Below are 14,785 nucleotides of genomic sequence, written 5' to 3' on the forward strand. Positions count from 1 at the left end.
CAGACCTCAATCTGCTGTGTCCAGCCCAAAGCAGCAATCAGATACAGAGAGCAAAAATGATTTGCAAAGCATCAAAATGATATTTGGAAAAAACTTTGAAGACAAAGCCTCCTCCTAAAGGGACCCTCTTTAACTGAAAGCATTTAATGAGCCTTGTCACATCAGGGTTCTGTGCTGTGACAGGTCCATACTAATCAGACGGATGCCGACATGGCCACTATTCCAATCCAGTGAAGCATATTCAAAATTCCATACATCAGTGGTTGCACTCCAACTAATTTATTAATAAGTGATAGCACTTTATTGAAGGCCTGTCTTTGGATACAAGAGTTGTACTGTTGGAGCTGATGTATCAAGACTGTAAAGCTTCTATTACTGCTGCTGAAAAATCACTGACCTAAAAATGCCTTCCTCTGTAGTTCCAAGCCCATTAGCGTCTGTTTGAAGATTCAGGTGGAAAAATTCCCCAAATGAAAATTTACTTCTTGTCAAATCCACTAATTGTGAGAAAACACACGGGTCATTAAAATCTGCCACTTGATGCTGCTGGAGTTGTTAGGGATTTTTGTAAAGGAGGTACTTAAAAACGGAATTCTCTTGTTAAGTCTGATGATGCCAAGTGGCATTTGATTCAGAGACATGCAAAATAAACTTGCTTTTTAATCAATGAACTCGTTCTGTGCTACAGTAACATTTCACACTGGAGCACTTTGCAGAACGGACTGGATCACGTTAACTGAACACAGAGTGCACTGCTGAATCCAGTGAAAAATGCATCTACTGCATCTCCAGCAACAGCTGACACCCAATTACAAACAGGATGAAACTGTCTGCCGACTTTAAACAGACCTTCCTCCTGTGAGGGTTCTGTGCATGAAAGGTAGAAAGTTACTACTGACGCTGCGGTGCTACATGCAAATTTTACAATTCTGTTTCATTTTTAAAAGGCCATCAGTATTTCATCAGCTCACATGTGGCCTTTCCAATTTGACATCTGCTATTCAAAATCACCAGAATTTACTAACAGAGGAGGGAAATCACTTCACCATATGTTTTTTTATTAAAATCCGATGTCCATGTACTTCTCTCAAGTTCTCTGTTATTGTATTTGTGTGTCACGAAGACCATAAAACCAAGGGAAAATATAAGGCTCTCAAGGATTAAATTTCATTGTCTGAAGCTGTCTGGAAATTTGTATCTTAGTGGGATGTTAGAGATTCTCTCACTGTATTAAGTCGGCTGTTTTAAGAATGTAACTCTTAGAACCCAAAAGGGCAAATTTGCTTGCTTTGAGCCTGTGCCCAAACCCGAGCCTTTACACCCTCATGCAGTCATTAACACTTACTTGAGCTTTGGAACATTTCACATATGTTTACCATGAATTCTAAAGCATGAAACTACCACTGTTTTATGAGCAATTGATCTATCTACACAAGGATAAAACAGAATCCTGCTTTCCTAAAGTCCATGTCAAGGTAATCACAGTCCTCACATCTATTCTCTAGGTGTTCAAGTCAACTAAAAAATAAAAATAAGTAGGCTGGAACTGTTGAAGAACCATGTTATCTATCTTTCCCTGTGTAACATTAATGATTTTTCAATGCCACTGCTGTCCACGAATTTCAGAACAGTTTCTGGATTCAGGTTTTGAACAGATGTGGTATTGGCAAAATGTTTCACAGATTCTCCCCCTGCCCCCATCCCCTTCTGGTTTTTAAACTAGAGGGAACTATACTGTTTATAGCAAGAAATAAGAGGCAGCAAGGGAGATCACAAAAATAGAAGAGGCTGCTCTCAATTAAGGAACTCCCCAGAGGACTTTTGTTCCTACCAGGTGTTTAGAACTGCTTCTCTTTGCTATTGTTATTAGCTTTCCTCTGAAAAAGTGACAGAATTTAACATTTATTTTCTCCAGCCATACTAAACAGCACATTAATGCTAAAATACAGATACATAGAAAGAGAAAGTTTACAAGACACCCTGGACAAAGGCCCAGTGTAACAGCAGGGAACTTTCACAAAGCACTGAAGATGACTGTTTTGAACACAAGTTTTGGGAACTATGATGAAAGTTCTTAAGAACTATGTTCAGAACAAGAAGACTAAGGCAAGAGATCTGGAAGTGGTAGGATCATATAGAACTAGACTGTTACCCTCCTCTCTTCAGAACAAATCACATACTTTACCATAACAGCACAGATCTATGTTAGGTTCTAAGAGGAAAAAAAAGTTAAAAAAAAAGAGGAGAGAAAGGGGGAAAGAAAAAAAAAAGTAAAAAAAAAAAAAAAGGAGTCAAGTACCAAGCACTTCTAATTCACTTGGAAATAAAGCCATCATGTGGAAAACCTATTTCAGTAACCCCATTAAAGAACAGCAATATAAAAGCTCAGAAAAACCTTGAGTTTTTGCTCACGGAGATAGAAGTAAGAAAAATGAAGGCTAAATCCATTTGATGATTTAACCTTTCAGAACAAAAATGAGAAGCTCAATATTTTGGTATCTTAAGTATCGCTAATTTCAAACATCTCCCCTGGTCCAGAGGTAAAAGCAGTGGTGGAAGTAAAACTTATCAGAGAATAGGCTTGTGTGTTAGAAACATCTACATTTGAGACATCTATAGAAGAACTCTCTCCTGCCCTCAGTTCACAATCAGCCTGGATTTTTACTCTTTCATAAGGACAATATAAATCCATATGAACATTTAGTCCACCAGTGAACACGCAATGCAAATCACTTGTATCATCTATCAATAACCCTCATTCACGTAATCAGGGAATCCTTTGAAAGCCTATTTTAAACCAAAAGAATTGCTGGTATTTTGGTTTCAAGACAATACTTCTGCTCTATCTCCCTGTAACCTCACTTTTGAGCAGAAATTTTCCCTCTGTGTGCACAGTGCAGCCACAGCACAACCAACTTAGGCAAACACATGCAAAGGAATGTGTTCTCCTACATGAATTACATTTGCAAGATAAAGACTGAGACCTCATAAAAATACCCCCTTAAGCATCTTACCTGCTTTGTCATTTGCCAAACACAGTCAATGAACTGAAGGAAAATCGGAGATCTGTCGGCATCCGCATGATCATCATCTCCGTGTCCTACTCGCTGGAAGTCAAAGCACACTTCAGTTCAGTCTGGGGTGTTTACAGTACCCTCCCAACACAGTAAAGCTCAGCAGCTCCTAAATATGTTCCAGTGGTGAACAAGACAAGCAAATATTCCATAACGCTAACCTGTATTTTCCAGCTACTAAAAATGCATCCCAATATTTAATTTTGGACATGCATCTGCTGCTGAGCAGAGCTGGAGAGACCCTTGGTCAACCAAGCTGTGCCAGGTGTTTCCCCATCTTCTACTGCACAGCCATTGACTCCTACCACTGGGTAAAACTGGTAGACATTTACTTTAACTGTACTGAAACAGTGATTATCCCATATCCACCTGCCATAACCACATGTCATTTCTCCTAAACCATCTTAGAGTCAGAGCCCACAGAATGTCACAACAATTTATTCTAATTCCCCACCAGCCCACATGTTAAATAAACACTTCAACCTTAAATCAGAGTAATGGTTCCAGCAATTTTACCTTCTAGACACCTAAACTGTTTTCCTTGTTTCTCCATTCATAAGCTGGTTGAAGGTGAAGCAATGTGTTACAATCCTTCTTCCTCATAAAAAAGCCATGTGACTTTTTTTAACCATCGTTAAAAACCAGCTTACCATTGCAAATCGGTGTCCAAAACTTATCCATTCTTTCTCTACAAGAACTTCAAACCCCTTGATGGTCCTGTAGTAGCTGTCCAGCATCAGCATGGCCAGTGCAGTGAGCTGTGCAGTCCGGTCCCAGCCATCGCTGCAGTGAACCACTACAGAGGTTTTGCCAGATTCGATTTTATCTGCAATTCTCACTGCTCCAGCAAGCAGCATCTGCAACAAACAAAATTCAAGAAACAAGCACGTCAAGTGCTAACCAAAACTCTACCAAAAAAAAAAAAAAAAGTTATAATTTTATACTTTTTGACATTGCTTTAAATTAGAGGTTTTAAATTAGAGGTTTTAAATGGTGTCATGCACACTCCTAGAGGTACAAAAGCTGCGTGCACTCTGTTGTCCAGGAGAGAGTTCTTACCAGCAGCTCTCCCTTCTTAGCAGCACATAACAAAAGAACCTGGGAATCCCTTTTCTATTAACTGATATTCTGTATTATGATGAAAAGACAAAAATGCTGTAATCTATTGTAAAGGCTGAAGGTTCAGTGTTTTCAAAGTTCATTTCACATTAATCAATCACTCTTTCTTCCTCCGTTTTCAGTTCTACTGAAACTACTTAGTTCAGAGAAAGGGACAAACCATCCAGCTAATCTGAATCAAAACACAAACCCAGAAACCCAGAAACAGGCTGGGAGTCTGTTCTGATTTGCTGGTGCATGGAGGATATGTCATATTCAGCCCCTGAAGAGACCATCACTGGTCTCTGGATTCAGGAGCACGCTGGAGAGCAAAGGACAGAGATGGCACCTGTGTGAACTTGTTACTCTTCTCCCCACTAAAAAGCCCTCCTCTCTTTTCTCTGATGACACTCTCTAGGCTTTTTTTAAACTTAAATAAACTCTCTCCTGTGAAGATTTGTCTCTAACATGACCTATCGCAGCACCGAAAAATATGTGGGGAGAAAAAACAACCACTAAAAATAGGATCACAGGAGAAATTCCTATTTTGCATTCCAACATCAGAAAATGGAATCTTGCTAAATACTTGCACTCTTCCCTTCCCAGGCATGCAAAACCATCTTCTGGGAAGTAGGAAAGCCAGCATCTGCTGGAGATGTGCACAAGACAAGTCTTCAAAAGGACAGAACAGATAGAGGCAATAAGCAGGGAACAAGAGACAGAAAACAGAGTTACTATTAGTTAAACAAATATATGTGGAGTAGGTGAAGCACTTTATTCAACTTTGGACAAAAGCCTTTAGAAAACAGCTTCCTCCACAAACTGTCATTATGCTTTATAGACGTTTCAAAACTTAGTAACCATTTCACTGAGGGCTCCTAATGAATAACTGGCTTTGGATTGGTTTAGAAAATGAGAATTGGTTTAAAAATAATTAAGCTCTACGCTGAAAGACAGAAAATATCCTGGAGGGCATAAGGAAACACCCTGGGTGTGCAAAAAGCAGCAAGTAACTCTACTCCTGTTACTACTGCCTTCACACACAGAGACCGTTCCTGGTGCCTCCCCAGACACTCCTCAACCATCTTTGAAGTGCTGTGAGTGCCTGGGGGTAGGAAATTGAATTTCCAGTAATGTATTGCATTAAACTGGGACACAGTCACACTGGTCTGAGCCTAGAGAACAGCAGATGTGTTACAGTAAAGCTGTGGATTTGTTAATGCTATTACAAGCCAAGTCAAAAGCCAAGGAAGGCAAGGAATTCTTGGATAAAAGCCCAGGGAGATACTATCAGGACTGTTCACACAGGAATGGCAGCTTTTAAGAAATCAGGCTGCAGTTTGTGCTATTTGAAATAGTTCAAATTCAAGAGAACAAGAAAATGAAACTCTTCCCAAAATATTATTAAATTTGACTCTTAATTTTGTGTTTGCTCCCTCTACTGGCTCTCCTGCAGCTGTCAGCAGGCACAACTTAAGAGTGTAAAACTGATGAACAATCCCAAACATGTTTTGCATGAGTGACATTTGAGCCAGCTGCTAATAAAATAAATTACAATCCATCCATATTCATCATAAACAGGGGAGTGAATGTGGTAATGAAATAATCTACTCTAAAATAATTTCAAAGGTTAGTGGAACTGAGTGTGGCCGTGATTTATTTAAGTATTATGTTAAATAATAGAGCAGATGATAACTCGATAGAGCACTGACTATAAACAGCCCACGGAAATGTAGGTGCCCATCACCAGAACAGCAACATTGCATTGAAGGAGGAAGAGATAAGAAAAGACTGCAGAATCCACAGTCAAGTCCTTTTGGCCATTGCTCAAATATAATCTGAAATTCCCAGGGCATTCTTCCAAAGAACAGGGATAACCCTGAACTGCTCACAAACATTCCTTCTCAAGAAAGTAAAACATTGTCCAACAGTAAATACGATACCGTGCTATCAGGAATTAACTCATTATCTACCAATACGTAAAACTGGAAATACAGAGTCATTATGGAATGCTTAAAATGCTGCACTCAAAGTGACCATTTAGTAACGTTTTCAGAAATGCAAGTTAAAAAAAGGATGGTTTAAAAAAGCAATCAATTTTTTACATCAAAACCATCTTACCCTTATATATTCCAGCCAATGTGTGGAGTCCACATTTGATAACCACCGAGTGTCATCAATGGTGGGATAAACGATTTCTTTGAGTTTCCTCAGGGATTCTCTCATTACATGGATATTGTGAATCTCCAGGAAGACCAGCTCTGCATTTGGGTAGGCACTTTCACTTTCGTATCCCCCGCCTTTTGCCTGTCATCCAAAAAGTAAAAACAGACGAAGAAAAGAACACGTGCAGGACTTCAGTATAAGGTTGAGAGAATTATTTTGATCAGGTTTTAGCATTTGCTGAGAGAAGAGATTATGTCAGCCCTAATAAAAACATATAAACATATTTTTGGCTTTAGTTTGAAAAGCTAGAGTACTTTTTTCTTTAGGTCAAAGAAATTCTAATTGTAGTACGTTAGAATGATAATACACCCACATATCTTCCCCTTTTTTACTAATGAAACCTTTGGTCTTCTGTGAGCTTTACTGCATAATTTCTCAGCTGTATCTTCATGATGCCTTCAATTCCTGCCAGCCTTTCCAAAATGCTACAAGCAACTTACCTTCCTTCCCCTGCCCTCTTTAGGGACCCCTTCTTATCAACTTTCAGCATCACGTTCTCCACATCCTCATCTCTTACTCAATCTCCAGCCCTGTAATAAAGATAGAACTACCAATGCTACTTATGCTTCCAACCTACCTTGTTTGTATCTGCAACACTGTTCTGTCTGGCATCAAAGATGATAAGTTTATGAGACTGAGCATTGGCATCCATTATTGTCTGCAAGTATTTTTCATCTTCTTTGCAGCGCTTATCATTTGGGCCTACTGATGGCTGACTGCATCTTGTTATCGTTGCTTGGCTCTCAGGATGAATCCAGGACAACACCTGACATAAAAGAAAACTATTTTAGTTTACTACATTACTATAAAAGCAGCAGGCTGAGAGAGCAATTAGACAATTCACACTCACCACATGGCTTAATTTCCTGGCAAATCAACAAATGCAAATTTAAGGACAGGCTGATGCAAAACCATATTGACAGCACAGTAGCACTGACTGCTCATCCCAAATCTGAGCTTGAAATACAAAGTGGTTCCAAACATCTTAGCTTTTATTTCCAATAGCAACTAAGCCTACTACTGCATCTTACTAATTAGAAAAAAAAAACCCAAGCAATGGAGGAAGAAAAACTGCTTCCATGTGGAAGTCTGTTGCCTTGCTAAGCAGATCTACAGCATGAAAACATCACCATCCAACATATTTAAAGGGGTTCTTATGCTACCTGCACATCTTGTCTATTCTCAAGCAAAGCACAATGGCTGTAACACATTCTACTCCAAATCACAACACACACTAGTATGTGCCTTAGCACCAGGTACCACTGTGGCCTAGAAGTGTTAACTCCAAACAAAAACCTTATTACAGAGTATAATAATCATGCAATTGAACTCACAGCTGAGTTGCTCTCTTCAGCTCTAAACCCACTGAGCCTAATTCTTCCTCCTTTGCTTCCCCTTGCCCTCTTCCAGGAAGGAAGCCCCCTACTGTTAATTTATAAAGATAAACTCTAAAAGAACTCTAATAATTTCTTATAAGCTCCCAATTTCTAAAGCACTTTTATCTCCTTGTGGAGGTTTCACTTAACTGGAACTCTGCCTTTTGCTCTAAATGCTGCCACTTTTGAGAGGTCGTCGTCCTTTACGCTGGTTGGCACAACGAGAACAGCAGGATACGTATCACAAAGCTCATAGGTACTGTTAATTTTGGATATTTTCCAACTCTCATTGGGCAATCCCTGTATGAAAGCAAAACAGTTTTGTATTTTTCAGGTTAGACCCTTATATATCCGGAGTCTGGGGCAATGAAAATTTTCATATGCTATGTACTTTTCAAAAAGAGACATGCTCACACTTTTCTTCTAAATAAGCTATAAACTGAGGTCTTCATACTGAATCATAAATCAGTACCCTGAAAGTCTTTCCTACTTATACCTTTAAAACTGATGTGCAAAATAACCATTTGATTAGGCAGCACACTCAGGTAAAAAGTGATCATATAGCGAAATAAAAACACTTTTGCAACTAGGAAAATACAGATTTACAATGAAGAACCACATTTACTCTTCTGCTTAATGCTGCTTATTCAAACTCAATTTTTCATAAAGTCTGTATTTTGTGGAAACAGCACTTGGAAAATGAGGATTTAAGAACCATGCTAAGTTAGAACAATTTGCTCAAGTACTCAGCACCTGTTATCTCCATCAGCTTTAGCAGGTGCTCAACACACTCAAAGTCAGGCCACTTGCATTTTATTATCGATACATGAGATGTAGACAGTTTCTGTATGTAGCGAGGGCTGAAAATGTTGAGTTTTCCGTAATTTTTTTTTATTGCTTAAATGGCTCTGGGGGGAGATGTAGGAAAAAAAATACACCAAGTACTTCTATAACTTACCTGCCTCTTATATTCTGCCATTGGATCATACACTTTCCAGCCATTAACAGCAAACTTTTCTTTGTAGTTGAATGCAAAAAGAGGCTAAAGACAACAAAGCAAAGGCATAAACTGCTGCCTGACAGGCTGCATGCACAATAAGCTCCAAAACAGTGAACATTCCAATATTTCAAATCTAACACTTCTAAAACTCTCAAACACCTTCAGTCAAGACTGGACAACAGTGAGCTAGTACGAAGATGAAAAACAGTTTCCTCCATCAAGTACAAGCCTAAAATTAACAAAATCAAGATAGGAAACAGAGACAGTCGAAGTTATTTGCCTCTGATCACAGAACACATCAATGGCAATGCCAGGATGAGGAAATTGTTTTCTACCTCCCAATCAGTTCCTTACCCACTCAAGCAAATGAAATAGAATTCTGCACCTAAGTAATAATAAGACTAATTGTACCTATCTGTTGTTTCAGACAGAAGTTCTAGACTGAATTATCTACTGCAGAAAATACAGCGTTAATACATATGTAATTTAATCAGCAACAATAGGCAAATCTAGATGTCAAGGGCTATGTACAAAATAACAAACTTCACTAGTAGGAGAACACAGCATGATGTTTTGTGCTTTAATGCAAAAAGGAAACACGGTCAGAGCACCCTGCCCACTCTGCAGCAGATTTTATGAATCAACATTTCAAACTTTGCTATACAGGCCCTGCATTTCCTCCCCTGCACTTTCCACTAAGAGGCCAGTGACAGCCTCCTCTCCATCTTCAGACTCACCAGCCCGTTGGAAACAGGAAATGCACGCGTTACAATGTTCTCAAAGATCTCCAATCTGTTCTGCTCTTCCTGTTTACAGGCCAGCCGCAAATTTCTCATATCCTGCCAACAGTAAGTTACACTATTTTATTCTATGACAGACAAATGAATAAAAAAGGCAGTTACAAGACATTTGATTGAAGGAAGGTATATATGCAGCGCTGGTATCACCTAACCCACACTGGAACAGAATTCTGTAAGCATTTATGTTAGATGGGCAGGACTGTCACTCCAGTTGCTAGGTATAAAAATAGCCACTTTTCCTTTGAATTCACTCTTGAGACAAAAGGCAGAAGTGTCAAAGACTGCAAGTATCCTAAGAGGAATTGAAATATATTATCTGAATGAAGCAGGGTTCAAATATAGGGAACTGATCAGACAGAAAACCAGCCCAGGGGCTAGCAGATTCTTTCTACAGAAAAATGAAATGAAAATACTTTAATATAATTAAATCTCTATCATGCCTTACCTTGCAAACTATTTCTATACCACATGAGTAGTCTCCATGGCTCTGTACTCCAATTTTTTCTACCCTACTTATGACTCCAAGGGGAACATCGACAACAAAAGGTGGTTCCTGAAATTTGCATATAAAATAAATTAATTTCATCACATTAGAAATAATACAAATTTATATTATTCATGTATGTTTCATTACAAACAACAATAATTCCCATTTAACAGACTGCTGGGAAACATCACTCTTCACATACACTATGTCACTTTCTGAAATCTACTTCAGCAACATTCCCACCTGAAACAACAGGCAGATGGATAGTGCAGTCTTACCCTCTCAACACTTTTGATAAACATTCTGAAGTCCGTCACCGTGAGCGTCCCACTGACTGCTCCCATAAATGGACAGATGTACATAACGTCCTTAGCTGGAAAACACACCAATTAAAGCTTTGTTTCACAATTACAGACACTTCTTCCAAAACAATCTATTTCTATTTGTAAATAGCAACATTTTGGCAGCTCTGTAGGATTCTGATGCTTGACCTCTGTAGGAAAGCCTTCAGTTCCTTCAGAGGCTGTCAGGACTGAGAGTTGTCTTTATCTCAGCAATCCAACTCCCCAGTCCCACTGCAGCGCAGCAAGTACTGAGCACCCGGGGCTGGGCTCAGCCAGCAGGGTCTGCAGTGAGGGCAGGCAGGTGACCAGCACCCTGCAGGCGTTCTCTGGTCCCTGCCCTGAGGTGTCAAGCACCTCCACCAACCCCAGGGAGAGCATCCAAAGGGGCAGTTACTGATCCATACACAACCCACCTCCAAATAATTCAGTTACATGCACATGTGTTAATTTTCAGTTTTATGTGCTAGTGTTGTTCTCTAGACAAGTACTGCACTGCCTGTGCAGAGCGTGCTGTCACAGGCCAGAATGAAATAAATTTCATTAAGAAATGGAAAGTAAGTTTTCCACAACTTCATCTTCCTTGCTATCACGATTTTGAATCTACCAAGTATCCTTGGCATCCCCAAGCAGAAATACAACCCATCCACCTCTATGGAACAGACTATCCCTTGAAAAAAGATTTATCTATACTGAGCAAGTCATCCTCTGGAACTGACTCCTCCTTCCTACATCTGAATTTAAAAGACAAAAAGAAATCCACATCTAATCAGCTAATCTAAAGTGGCATTAAACTAAATAAGAGAAGTCAAAAGGAAATAATATTCTGTTTTTAAACAGATAAACTGGCAATTTAATAGTATTCAGTGTAGCACTCAGTAGTACTCTTACCGATAACTTTGATTGATTCCCCAGGAAAAAGTGGAGCCTCTTCCATCTGTGCCAGTTTGTTTCCATCCCGCAGTGCCTGGCAGAAATCCAAAGTCATGAGTAAATCTCACTTTCCATCTGTACCACATCGATACATTTTGATGCAAAGTGCTTTTACTACCAGATTACCGGAACACAAGAAGTGTGTCTTTTTCTACAAGGCACAACTGTACTAAACAGTACCACAGTTTAAAAAAAAAAGGAACAAACACGAAACTTGGTATTTATAAATATTGCACAGACATGCACGTTAGTCACATATTAGTAACAAAGCATTTATGCAACAATTAGTTTCACATGCTAGCTACATATAGCATACAAAAATATGAACAATAAGATCAGCCCAAATTTGTAATTAATAATTTGTTAGTCTTCTGCTAAATGCAGGTATTATTTCGTGTATTTTATCTACTTGAGAACATTTTAAAGCTCTTTTTTATTTTTTTTTAATCTTAATGTTGTTTATTTAATATTTGAGTATTTTCATCTGAAAGAATTATATGGTAGAAACTTTATTTATTTAACATTTTAACTTTGTGTTTTAGACAGCAAGAAGTCAGAAGCACCCTATGATGCTCTATTTCAATCAACTCCCTACTGAGAGTGCCACAGATTAGGGAATAGGTTCATTATAGCAATTTTGGATCCAGAAGGTCAGATTAAGAATGAATAACAAAATATAGCAATTAGCAATTTTAAAATAAGGGTTAGTTCCATAAATTTTCATTTAGGTAAATGGCTTCATTCCTGAATTATACAAGATTGATCCTTTGGGTCCTCTGTTGGCAGCTAAGATTTAAAATGTACTAAGGATTTTAATTAAGAATAAAAGGGTTTGTGGGACTTTTAAGGACCATGTGAGAAAGTGATCTCTCTCAGGTCAAAATTAGGAGATATTAAGGTTTCTATTTTCTACATCCTCAAAGGAGAATAAATATAATGGGGTATGTTACAGCAAACAAGTAACTCTCCCTTTGTGTTGCAGCTCTGACCCAAATACACACAAATGGTGGGATCTGTCTGCTTCCAAACCACCCCAAGCCCTCATTTAGAAATAATTTCTAAAGATACTTCAAATGATCTCTGTTTTTAGACTTCCTTGGAAACTAAAAGGATTTTACATTCAGCACCCATTCATAAAAAATAATGTGTACAGAATTAGCCAGTGCTTACAAACTGAGGATGGATGTGCTCTGTGAGATGGCACCTACATGCAGTTTACATTTCAGACTACATGACTTTACCTAAAAACCCACTCTAGCACATAACCATTTACACACTGAATGTTTTTTTTTAGGGATTCTCTTGCATGAGAAATATAAGATTTGTATGCACTGTAGGAGTACTAATATATAGTACCTTGCTACACAGTTAATGAATGAAAGATGAGTAAAACTTGCCACCTGATCAGGTTCTGCTTCAGAATGATAGCCATTGTGTCCATCCTGAATCTCCTGCTTTGCATGAGGCAGCAGTAGGGCAAGAGAGAAGTAACAGCAAAAAAAATGCAGACAACAGGTGAAAGGACAGAATCTTCTCTTTTTTTTTTTTTTTGTTTCCCTTTTTTTTCAATTTCCTTAAAAAGACAGCACATACTTTAACTCCAGTTTAGCTTTTCAAAATCTTCCACTCCTGGCACACACTACTTTCCACAGAAAGGAATCCAAGCTATTAGCACCATCCTTTGAGTGTTATTTGGCACAACACAAAATGAAAAATTCACTCCCTTTTTCACAAAAGACTCAGTGTTGGTAGATAAGAACATAAAAGTACGTGCTGTCTTTTTAAGACAAACAACCTTACAGTGAAGAAAATTAATTTCAAGTACGCCACATGCTTATCAATAGAAGAAATTGAGTACAGCTTGCAATGGTAGCATTATGGGAAATCTCATGCAATCTTTCACAGAGAAAACAGGTCGACATCAAATAGATCTATCTAAACACTTTAAAAATGCTTTACTGTGTAAAACATGTTTTAACTGAACTCTCAGCTTTATGGTTTTACATATTTTCCCAGCAACTTCTATGGTGTTCCTTGAAACTTGGCCAGTAACTTTACAGAAGTTAAAATTACTCCTCGTAGCAAAATATGCGAACAATTCACATTTTCATGTTAATTTATTTTTGCATCACTTGGCAGCAAATCTTGAATATTAATTAAATTTCTTTAATAAACATAAGGTCCCTATGCACTCCAGAGAGGAGCACAAATGTCAGCAGGTCAGATGAAGGAATTGTTTTAATACGTTCAGCCAAAAATGTTCTTCCGTCTCCTTTTTTTATTAAACTGGAGAGAAGTTGTGCTCAGGGCAGTCTATTATTCCCAGTTCACATGCAAGGAACTTCTCACTTGGTCAGACTGTAAAATCAGTCTCAGTCTGAATTTACAAATCTTTGCTAAAGTCAAGTTTTCTTTTTACAGTATTTTTACAAAACCCTCGAGAAAGAACAACTTAGGAGAAGGACTTCAGATCTCTTCAGATAATTTTAACTCTACATGAGTTTAAAAAGTTGTAAGTAATTAAAAAACGCCTTCAAATTATAAAGGACTACTAACATTTAGTTATGGGTGAAATTCTATTAAATAGCTATTACTTAAGTTTAAGGTCATAATTATGTTGTTTCTGAAATCAAAGTAGATACTGTGATTTCTGGAAAAAAACCAGAAGGACAATGAGCAAATACACCGAAAGATTTTAAATAAATGAAAGACAGAGAAGCATAGCAGACCATTCAGAGATCAAAGCCTTTACAAAGAACTATGAACCACTGAACAAAACCAATTTTTGTTACTCAACTCAGACCAATTACTTCAAGAGCTATCTATTCAAAAGAAAAAAGAGATCAACTTGTAGATTTGTATGATTGGACTAAACACATAATTTTCAAATATGTAAACAACAAATGAGAAAAAGAAATCATTCAGACTTCATCTCTTGGTTTCAGACTGAACAAGAGGTCTTTGTTTGAATAAAAGTGCTCGACACATTTCATGAACAATGTCAGAACACTACCCAGATCATTTCTCACTCCATAAATGATACTAAGAAAGAGGGGCAAGAAAACAAGGCATGCCCTTTTTATATCTTCACTGAACAATGGGCAAGACCTAGTCTCAAAATTACCATTAAAAAGATGCAGATCACTGCACTAGTGCCTAACTCCAAAACTAACTTTCAATCCTACTACTAAGGTAAAACACATACAAAGGCAAGCATGAATTTGGAACTTTTTAAATAGGACAGACACAGACGTAATGCTTTTACCACTGGTATTCTTTAGCATAGACATGTTAGAGCTGCTAACACAGTACTCTGCAGTCCAAAGCATGTAAACCTCAGTTTCAAGCATCCATTTTGTCAAAATTAATGTAATAAAACTGAAGTTAGTATTGCACATTCATAACGTAATTTTAAAATACTGCTCTCTTACACATTGACTTTTATTGCTC

The 14,785-nt window shown here is 38.0% G+C and overlaps 1 protein-coding gene across 8 annotated transcripts in view; it reads right to left on the minus strand.

Annotated features, from left to right (window-relative positions):
- Positions 1-14,785, minus strand: part of MTMR1 (myotubularin related protein 1) — a 37,478-nt gene that overhangs the window by 16,947 nt on the left and 5,746 nt on the right. For 2 of the 8 annotated variants that reach the window (XM_050310205.1, XM_050310204.1), the window contains 11 exons: positions 12,736-12,786; positions 11,294-11,369; positions 10,340-10,434; positions 10,020-10,127; positions 9,512-9,613; positions 8,733-8,816; positions 7,925-8,074; positions 6,976-7,164; positions 6,294-6,479; positions 3,725-3,931; positions 3,015-3,107 (listed from right to left, as the gene is read on the minus strand). In XM_050310205.1, the coding sequence (XP_050166162.1) occupies positions 3,015-3,107; positions 3,725-3,931; positions 6,294-6,479; positions 6,976-7,164; positions 7,925-8,074; positions 8,733-8,816; positions 9,512-9,613; positions 10,020-10,127; positions 10,340-10,434; positions 11,294-11,369; positions 12,736-12,786 (1,341 nt within the window). Of the gene's footprint in view, positions 1-3,014; positions 3,108-3,724; positions 3,932-6,293; positions 6,480-6,975; positions 7,165-7,924; positions 8,075-8,732; positions 8,817-9,511; positions 9,614-10,019; positions 10,128-10,339; positions 10,435-11,293; positions 11,370-12,691; positions 12,790-14,785 lie in introns of those variants that run through there. The other 6 variants (XM_050310207.1, XM_050310206.1, XM_050310203.1 and 3 more) reach the window with 5 other exon arrangements.

This window comes from Myiozetetes cayanensis, unplaced genomic scaffold, assembly GCF_022539395.1.
Source record: "Myiozetetes cayanensis isolate MyiCay16 unplaced genomic scaffold, myiCay2020 scf15, whole genome shotgun sequence".
In the NCBI taxonomy this organism is placed as follows: Eukaryota; Metazoa; Chordata; class Aves; order Passeriformes; family Tyrannidae; genus Myiozetetes; species Myiozetetes cayanensis.